This window comes from Pundamilia nyererei, unplaced genomic scaffold (assembly GCF_000239375.1).
Source record: "Pundamilia nyererei isolate P.nyererei 1_Seehausen unplaced genomic scaffold, PunNye1.0 scaffold00001, whole genome shotgun sequence".
Lineage (NCBI taxonomy): Eukaryota > Metazoa > Chordata > Actinopteri > Cichliformes > Cichlidae > Pundamilia > Pundamilia nyererei.
Window position 1 is genome coordinate 10,702,303 of NW_005187402.1, and position 9,745 is coordinate 10,712,047.

At 41.0% G+C, this 9,745-nt stretch overlaps 1 protein-coding gene across 1 annotated transcript in view; it reads right to left on the bottom strand.

Moving 5' to 3' along the window:
• Positions 1–9,476, bottom strand: part of gfpt2 (glutamine-fructose-6-phosphate transaminase 2) — an 18,719-nt gene extending 9,243 nt beyond the window's left edge. Inside the window, exons 1-8 of the mRNA XM_005719840.1 lie at positions 9,343–9,476; positions 8,241–8,348; positions 5,620–5,727; positions 5,299–5,424; positions 3,610–3,668; positions 3,051–3,185; positions 1,967–2,028; positions 65–144 (exon numbers count right to left, since the gene is read on the bottom strand). Coding sequence (XP_005719897.1) covers positions 65–144; positions 1,967–2,028; positions 3,051–3,185; positions 3,610–3,668; positions 5,299–5,424; positions 5,620–5,727; positions 8,241–8,348; positions 9,343–9,349 — 685 coding nt within the window. The 5' untranslated portion in view covers positions 9,350–9,476. The remainder of the gene's footprint in view (positions 1–64; positions 145–1,966; positions 2,029–3,050; positions 3,186–3,609; positions 3,669–5,298; positions 5,425–5,619; positions 5,728–8,240; positions 8,349–9,342) is intronic.
• Positions 9,477–9,745: the final 269 nt, after the last annotated feature.

The window sequence follows — 9,745 nt, forward strand, 5'->3', positions numbered from 1 at the left end:
CTAGACGGGCAGGTTTAGGGTGCAGTGTAAGTGAATATGGCACTAAAAGAGGAATAGAGCTCACCACTGTTGTACTGCACGGGGATGTGCTCGGTCAGCAGCTCATGCTCACTTCGCACACCGATGACCATAGGACTTCCTCTCCTGCCAAGATAAGGGGGGGGGGGAGAGATGGGAGAAAGATTAGGTTTCACATTCATCGTCTGCTTTGCAGGACATGTCCTGACATTCTTTACTATAATACTTCTAAACAAAGCAAATTATTAAAGAAGTCTTTTAGTTTGTTCTTGCTTATACAACTACACATTCAGTGTGTTCAACATTAGTCCTCCATATTTTGTACATATTTCCAAGACTGCTTGACTGTTCCTGGAACAAGTCACTGGATCCGCATTGGCCGTTGATGCCATGTGGACGTCTCTTATTGGCTCAGGAGGCAGAGAAAGTGTAAACATGTATCACAGGTGGGGGAGGAAGGTGTGAGGATGCCAAGCTTAAAACAGGAGACACCTTTACGTGCACTTTAGTGATCGCAGTGCAAACAGTGTGTCAACACAAAACCACTTCATTGTGAGTTAAGAAGCCGTATTCTAAAGGCCTCTCCTTACTTCTCCTCCTTCTCTTGTCTGCATCTTTTCTCTCTGCTTCGCATGTCTCTGGGGCTGTGCTGACGTAAGCACGATGGTTGTTTTAAGAGGCGTGGGGCTTGAAAATGGAGGATTGCAAACAGAAACATGTGGTGGCCATCCAGTACAATATTGTAGTTTCGCCAAAGAAGGGAGAGATGGGAAGAAGTGAAATCAACGGAGAGCCTTATCATGATAACGATGTTTAAAGGACCACTTTGGCTTGTTTACACTAAACCACACCAAGCACACTCTAGTGTGTATGGCATGCAAGCATAGCAGAATCAGAGGGGTGTGACGTCTAACACAACAGCATCTGCATGGAATGGTGCTGGATCTACTTTCGGATTTGGTTAGATTCAGAGTGTTACAACTTCCTCTCCAGGCTGAAAGGCAGAACAATAAAGTGCCTGTTACAGAGACAGGTGAGGCAGAAAAATGGCGCAATGCTACACCTTCAACAGGGTATGACAGGGACTTGTATTAAATAAAAGACACGAGTGGAAATGGCAGAACAAAGTCCCAGAAAGCAAAGCCGAGGTTTCGCTGTGAAGGTCATCCATGATGGCAAAGGCTGGGTGGTGTCTAGCATCACTAGATAATTGAAAACATTCCCCTTTTCCCTCTGTCTTGGCAGACAATGCTGATTGTTAAACATGTAAACCACAAAAATACACCGAGTACGGCCAATGACATGCGTTATACTGATATCGGCTTTTAGAACACAGGCGACAGCTGAGACAGCAGAGATTCATCTTAAATTCATCTTAAAAACACGGTGAGATTTTACGCCCACCTCTCATTTTGCCGCCCTCCTCATTTCTCTCTTCCTTCTTAACTTACTCCAGTGCGCTGCCTTTTCCCTGATCTCTGGCAGGCTCACTGAACCAGGAAAGGTATGAATAAACTGATGAGAAACAATTAACCTGGAGTTTCATGCGACCCAGCCAAATTTCCTGGAGCTGAAACGCGAACCCCTCATTGTTAATAAATTACAGAGAAGGTGGCCCAGGGCCAGGGGCCCAGAAGGGAGGGGAGGCTCTCAATTCAGTCTCTGGTCCTAAGATGCAGGTTGTACTCACACATAGCCGAACAAGAATTTCCTCAGCGCATATATCCACTATTATAAACAAAGAAAGTTCCAGAGTCCTGTCATAGTAAATGTAAGCTCAGATAAGCCACAACACATAAATCTAAGGAGCCTCCTAAAATCATATTGTATTGCTTTATTGTGGTAACAACAGGAATGAGTCACTCCCAGTGAGTCTGGTTCATATTCCTGGGCGGTATGTGTGAAAGACAGTGTGTGACTGAGTGTGCGTCAGAGCGTGCATACTAACCTGGTTGCCACGGCCTCTCCGGGGAAATGACGGCTTTTAAACACGAGAGCAAAGGCCCCCTCCTATAACACAGGAAAAAAGCAATGGGAAAAAAGAGTTCAGTTAAGCTTGATGAAATAATTCAGTCCAATAAATGATGAAGAAACGAAGGGTGAAGAAGAAGGATAATAATAATAATAATAATATCAAAATAAAATAAAAAGAAACATCTCAAAAAGTTAACGTAAAGTCAATTAACCATTCCAGGAAAGTGTGGGAACTTTGAGAGACACAGAGCACAAACAAATGTTTCTCCTGGCCTTAAGGGGTTTTAAACATGTGTGTGCGCATGTGCGTTTGTATGTGTTGGAGGGGGGATGTTAAGGTGCAAGGTGGTGGGTGTGCGTGTGGAAACTGGGGGGGTTAAAAGAAAAGAGACCCCTATTGTACAAGATCAGCTGTGTTTCGAAAGGACTGACTTCAAGTCTGCCTGTGGTGGTTATTGAAGCCAAACTGGCTGAGTGTGTGGCTGTGGTGGTGAAATATGGGGTGGGGGTTGAAGGATGGGTGGGTGGATAGTGGGTAAGCAAGCATTCAGTAGAGGGCGAAGGGATGGTGTCATGATCCGGGATTTTTTCAGTGGGTATCTCAACCGTCTGGTTCCCATTACTCAGAATGGCCGCCTATACTTCCTCTGTTCTTCTACTCTGCGACTGTGACATTAAAGCGTTACTCACATGATTAAAAACTGACGTTTTTTATTTCATTTTATTTTTTCCCTTTTTTCTGTGACTAATGATGTCACTGATGATGCTGTCCAGGCGGTTGCCATAGCATGTGTGTTTGTAATGGAGCGTGTTTTTTAATGGACAGGAAATCTAAGCAGTTTCACAACAAGTAAAATAAGTACATGAGTGTATGACTGTCGCGGATACACTTTATGACATTCAGTGACAGTCTTTTAGCCTTCATGGTTACCAGCAAACTTGCTGTAAAACTTTTCCACTGCTTAAACTGAAGCAAAAACTGGAGAAGAAAGCAAAAGAGTGCATCTGTGAAGCCATGAAGTAGGCCATTGTGCATTGCTGCTATGAGAGCAACTCACCAGCTGTTTAATCACCCTCTCTACTAGCTTGGAGAAAGTGATGCTGTCATTCTCTCTGTTGTCATAAACATATTTGATCAGCTTCGGGATCACCTCTGTGTCTGTCTCTGACTCAAACTCGTAACCTTTGTTGATCTGAGGAAGGCAAAAAAAAAGAAGTTAATATTAATTTAATCCACACTGTTGAACTGTTTCTGTATTAAAAGCATTTAATGAATCTTCCAGCAACACACGCATGCTCAGTAGCTCAGAAACCTCAAAAGAATTAATGTGGAACAGATTAAAGTTTTGACTTAAGACTGAAGTCCATATTTTCTTTATGTAGACGAAAATTAGAAGAAAAATCCAATCAGATTTGTAACATCTAGTATCTTAATACATACAAATATATATTTTCTTTTATTTGCTTAAGTGATGTGACAAATTGACTACCAAACCCATCTACATCCACAATAACAGTGTCATAATCAATGGAACAAATGGCAATGACAATAAGGCCTTTAGCATAGGAAGTGCGTTTACGTCAAGAGGAATATTTTCTAATGAGATGATGACGTACCAGGTACTTCTTCAGCTCTTTGTAGTTGGTAATGATGCCGTTATGGATGACGACAAACTCTGAGAAAGACAACAAGAGTGAAAAGATTATAGAAGCTATGTACCCGCTGCACCTTTAGGACAAAAATGTTAAGTATGCGCTTAGGCAAGTTTAACACAAAGCACTGGATTTAACAGATACTCAACACTACTATCAATACAAGGTGGACAATTTAAAAGAGTACGAACAAGTGCAAAAACATATATTATCATAATGATAACAACATAATAAGACTGCTATATTTTTTTGCAAACTAATTTTGAGTCAGTTTTGTAATTTTCTGTCACACTAATTCTGATAAGCATGTTCTAAAGCCAAGGTACATAACTGACACACCTGTAAACGTGGCACACTTAGGACAAACGTTTTGGTTTCAGTTCATGAATAGAAGGCGTGCCTGTGCACTAAAAAGGTAGGCAGCATGGTAATTTAATGATTTCTTTTTAATGATTTAGTATTAAGCTTAGAGTGAAATGATTTAAAGCAAGGGAGAACTATGGAGTCGAGTCAACATTTTTTTCAGGGGATCAAAATGTAATATGTGTTTCATTTTAAACCATTTATTTCATTTGTTGGGCATGGATGTTAAAGCAGTAGTTGGAAGAATTCTGAGGGAATTTGAAAACAGATAGTCCTCAACTCATCGTTCTAAGCAACTCTGACCAAATAAGCAAAGAGGGCATTTGCATGTGCTTCACATGGAAAGGAGAAAAAAGTGAGCCAGCGCAGAGTTCTGACGTCACCCTGGACGTGAACCCAACTTCTTCCATGTGAAAGTCTCTCGTCAACCCTCTACAACAGAGATGCCAAACTCATTTCACATATGTACAGCTCACTTTGCTTTAATGCAGGCCGACAGAGTCAAAGATATTTAACCTCCTGAGATCCGAGCTCTTTCATGGCATGCACCTAATTTTGGTTTCTGAGAAAAATTAGATCAACATATGAGGACATTCGTTTAAAATGTTGATAGAAAAGTGTCAGTATAATGTCCTCGTAAGTGGATATCAGCCCCTTGTAGAGAAAAATTGGGTATTTTGGTCTAGACATCCCAAAATGTGATGTTCACATATGTGGACGCCAGGTCCTAGGAGGTTAATGAAACATTTAATCCCCGACAAGTTTTAACATAAAAAAGACAGTAATCTCATTTTTTAAATTATAGAGATGTAAAATTAGCGAAAAAGATGTGGTAGATCATTGCCCAGGCTGGCCTGTATTTGTAAAACGCATAGTTTTAGTTAAATCACCGGATTGTTTTCTCCATAGTAGGTAGTGAAAAACAGGAACTTTATTATTTTGTGTTGTGTGAATGGCATTAGGGAGCTCTTTATTGGTAGGAAAAAATGCAAAAGTTATGAAAATACAGTTAAAAGTTTACTCTTTCACATTTTTCCGGATTGGAGTCTATATCTTCCTTATGTCTGATATCCTTGCTCTGCAACATTAATTATTCGTACACCTGTGTAGACTTTCTTGCTCTTTATTCTATTTAGCTGATTCGATCTAAAAAGATCATGTAAAAGTAAAAACCAGCCCCAAAGAGGAGCAAGATGCTAATTATTAACATGCAGTTATTATGGATTTGTTTTTCAGTGACTTGCTGTCTATGAGGATCCCATAAATGTATACTTTGTGAGTACATCTTACCATTATCCTTATCAGAGCGATGAGGATGGCTGTTGAGAGCGCTCGGCTCTCCGTGGGTGGCCCATCGGGTGTGAGCGATGCCAAAGTGTGTGCACAGCTCTTCATCAAGGTTCAGCGAGTCCTTCTCTGGACAAGCAAAAACACAAAACCAGCCCTGTTACTGACATGACAAGAATTCAGATGATTTTTAAGCTTGACAAATGCTAAAGTTTTTTCAGAATTCCTTCAATTGTTTTGTACTTTTAAAGAGGACGATGAGAAGGTTTTTGAGCTAATCAGAACCAAGTGAACAGACACAGAAAAAAACCCCGAGAAACCCACTGTAAAGCTCCTCGTCCAGAGCCTTGACCTTCCCTGTCTTCTTGATTAAACAGATGCTGTTATTGTTTCGGTCACTTGTTGTCTTGCTAGGGCCATCCACAGCAATACCTGGTAACAGGGAGAGAGGGTGGAGGTGAGGTGTTAACTAATTTTTTCAAACAAAACGGCAGCAAACAGTAAAGTGTCAAAATGCTGTGCTCACTATAACAATAATGCTCACCACAAAAAGACATGAAAGATTTTGAACATGAGTTGCAGCAAGATAAGTTAGGACAATCAAAGCAGCTTGAGATACAATATGTTATTATAGGAGGTACTATTTCTGATTTTGCATGTGCGTGTTTGTTTTACAATGACCTTCTGATTCTGTTGCTTCATCCTGCTCTAACAGGATGAACAAATACGAGCATGTGTTTGTATGGGTGTGCTTTTTGTATGGGATACTATAGAAAGGCTCTGAGTTAGATGTCACTGTCAAAAGATCATATTGTTTTCCAGCCCAACTATCCCAAACATGACATGTTTCTCTTTAATGAAGGTACTGCGGCTTCGGATCATGCTTACAGACAACAATAAAATTGTTAAAAAACGAAATTCCCTGTTGACTTAGTGGTTTGATGTGTAGCAGGAAGTGGAGGAGGAGCTCAATCAAACTGTAGAAAAGTGTTGGGGCAGGAAGGCAGAAAGAAAAACACACCTTTGGAAACTGGTGGTATTCCTGTGAGGGCTGCTATGATATGCCAGGTGAGGGGGAAATGGTTTTGATGGAAATCACTGGAAAGAGTCCCAGAAAGTCGATTCTGTTCATCTGGATGTAGCATTTTCAGATGAACAGAATCAACTTTCTGGGATTTCTTTCTCTGGGTGATTGAGCATGTATCGAGAAAGAGTGGATCGTTCCCGATGCCAAACTTAGAAAATCTTTCTTAGGAATTTGGAAGGTTGAAATAAATTTGAACGATTGAAAGGCAAAAGATTTTATTTAAGCAGTGCCTGAGTAAATGGTGATACTTTCATTTTGGTTTTTAGAAGTCAGGAGAAGTGAATCTTCATCACTGTCACTGCAGGCGCAATGCTTTTTGTACTTAAAGGCTTCATGCTTATGTAAATGAAAGCATTTCATGATGTTATTAAGTAAAATATAATATGCATCTGTGTGCTTGTAGAAGAACATTTGATTGCGATAGGAGAGCTAGTCCACATACTCGGAGCTCGCCCGTCCACAAGCAGCTCTAAGTGTTTACTGGGCAATAAGTTGGGGGCGGTGAGCTGTAATAATAAAGTCTGTAGGAGATTAGTGCAGTACTAACAATGTTCATATCCTTGAGAAAGAGGACACAATGCAGTATGATAATATTCCTCAGCTTTAAAACGAAACAATCACACAGTTGTCCCATCTCTCGAATTTCATAGTTGAATCAGAAATTATATCAAGACTCCTCATATGAAGGCGAATGTTGTTTTCTAGGACCTTACGTAAGTGATTAAACTTGCAGTGTCATTCAAAGAGTCTAAAAAATCTGCAGTCATATCAGTCTTCAAAACAACTAATAGGACCTTCAAGTAAAGCACAAGCAAGTCGGCTGGAAGATGAGGAAGAGGATCTTTCTGCTAAGTATGAGGCTTACTTAGCAGATAAAGGCTGTGTCTCAGAGGCCAGTTTGGTCTTGGTAAATGCTAAATGGACTGATTCTTTTATAGTGCTTTCTGCTCTTCCAGAGCACTCAAAGTGCTTTAAGACAGTTTAAAAGAATCCAGTGGTAAACTGCACAAATACCACTTTTCCTCATCTTTGTGCAGCCTGTAAGTAGGTGAAGCTGTGTCAGATACTATTATCATGTGGAACCTGAGGCTTAAGTTGTTATTGTCTAACTAGGTTTCCTCTGGGGCTATAAAGGCAATATCGGAAAGATATTAGTGTTGGAGGGTCCATACTTTGTTTCTATCTTCTAAATTCAGAATGTGGTCCAGTGAGCTTATTTTTTAACACAGAAGTTGACCCAGAGTTTTCCGAGATGTGTTTCTGTTGTGTTGACTCATTATTGTGGAATGTTAAAACCCACAGTGGTTATTAAAATGTGTTGATGATCTATCTTTTAAACCACGATGCACTGCTTTCTCCTACAGCTGCCTTTAGAGGTTGAGAGGATGGGTACTGGTATCCGCCATACTGGCGCTGTATTTACCTGGTATAGGAATGATAGCAAAATGAATGACACCACTACCAGCTAGAAATGTATGTAGGTCAAATATGCTTTTAGAAGGAAAGCTGTGCTGACACGTAACTTATATCACTTTGCTAAGAGTTACAGGTATCGAATGCTACACTGGTTCTTCTATACTTGAGAGTATTTCATTTCTAAGTTAGCCTACATGTGCTGGAAGCGGTTCAGTGGATAAGACTGTGCCTTTATAGAGATCACAGTATTCACTGCGTGTCTGCAAATATTATAAACAAGGGTTCAAGAGCAAATCCTGATATATTTTATTTAGTGTTTATGTATTGAATTCTGAGAAATGTTTCCTTGATTTCATACAGGGGAACTAAAAGCATCTGTGGTGCGTGTGTATACGTGTGTGGGTGTGGGAGTGTGTGCTAACTGTGAAGTTGAGTGTCTCACCTGCTGAATCGTACCCTCTGTACTCCAGTCTCTGCAGTCCCTTCACCAGCGTCTCAAATATCTCCTTTCTGGTGCGAGGCACTTGGTAATTCAGGTAGGCAAAGATCCCTTTTAGAGAAACAGAAAGAGAACCTGAATCTTCTGAGAGGCTCAATGCTGCAGTCAGAGTTGAAACTGCTGTCAAAGTTCATTTAGTTTAGACAATTTATTAGGAATACTTCTTGCAAACAGCATCAAGAAACACACAGTGGATAGAAAACATTACTTGGTGAGTTTCATTAATAGGTCATTAATAAAGAAGATAAAGCTGCAATAAAGATTCACTATGACCTTCATCAAACTTAAGCTGCTCTACTTGATATGAGCAACTACAGGAAGAATAATCATCAGAGGATCTTTATTTTTGCGACAACGAGTCTGTAAGTAAAATGTAGTATAAGGACTTGTTGTAAGGTTTAGAGCATATGTCCTCTGAAGTGGTGGAAACACGACGGCGTGTGTGTCTTTGCAGGAATGTTCCGGGCAGCTCTGCTCCCGCAGGCACACAGCTGGCCATTGACGGACAAACATTGCACGCAGTGTTGTAGCAGCCAGGTAGAGAGGGTAAAGTAAAACTCCTGCAATATCGGCCTCTTCCTTGCAGGCTCGGGGTGAGGCCGGAGAACTGTTAAACATTTACTTCAGACTGTAAACGCTATTCTTTAAGAGCAATAAAATAATAAAAAAAAAAGTATTACACCTCAACCTTCCCAGGACAAAAGCGGGTCGCTGTGAATCAAACAGACAGTTGGATGACTGGTCTAACTGCTCTGACCTGTCCCTCACACCCGTGAGTAAAAACACTGACACGTAGCAGCTGAGTCTGAAACTTTTCAGGAATCCACACAGAGTCGAAAACAGAGCTCAAACTACACACAGTTCAAAGTGACTACATAAAACCTTGACAAAATGACACGTCCGCCAGTATCTTGCTTTAACTTGCATTTAAATCATCGGTAGTTTCACTGGCCACTGTCCATCAAAGCGACTCCCGTGCGTAATTGCCGCAACCTTTCCAACATCTTTCTAAAAAAAAAGGCAAATTTACGAAGATAAGTCTTACCGCACATGGTTCAAGTTTCGTCCTCGCTCCCGCACACGGCTCCGCTGAAAAATGAAAGACAACGTTTGTAATTTCCCGATCGAAGTGATGCTTCTACCGCTTCTACATTAAATCCAGATGGACTGCGCTCTCCAGTTCACTCCCCCTCTCTATTTAACTACTGAATCCTGGAGAGGCGGCTGCCGCACCTCCTCTAACACCTCCCCCGTCGCCTGCTCTGTTAACCCCGTCCTGGTGTCGGACGCAGGTGTTCACTACTTCATCAGTCGAAAGATGGATGAACTTGGTTTTATCCCAACCCACCTGCCAGCGTCAGCCGGACTCAGGAGTTTGTAGACTTTGACCACAGTGTGAATAATAATAATGGCTTTTCTCTTTAGTTATGCATTTGGGTAAGGTGGGG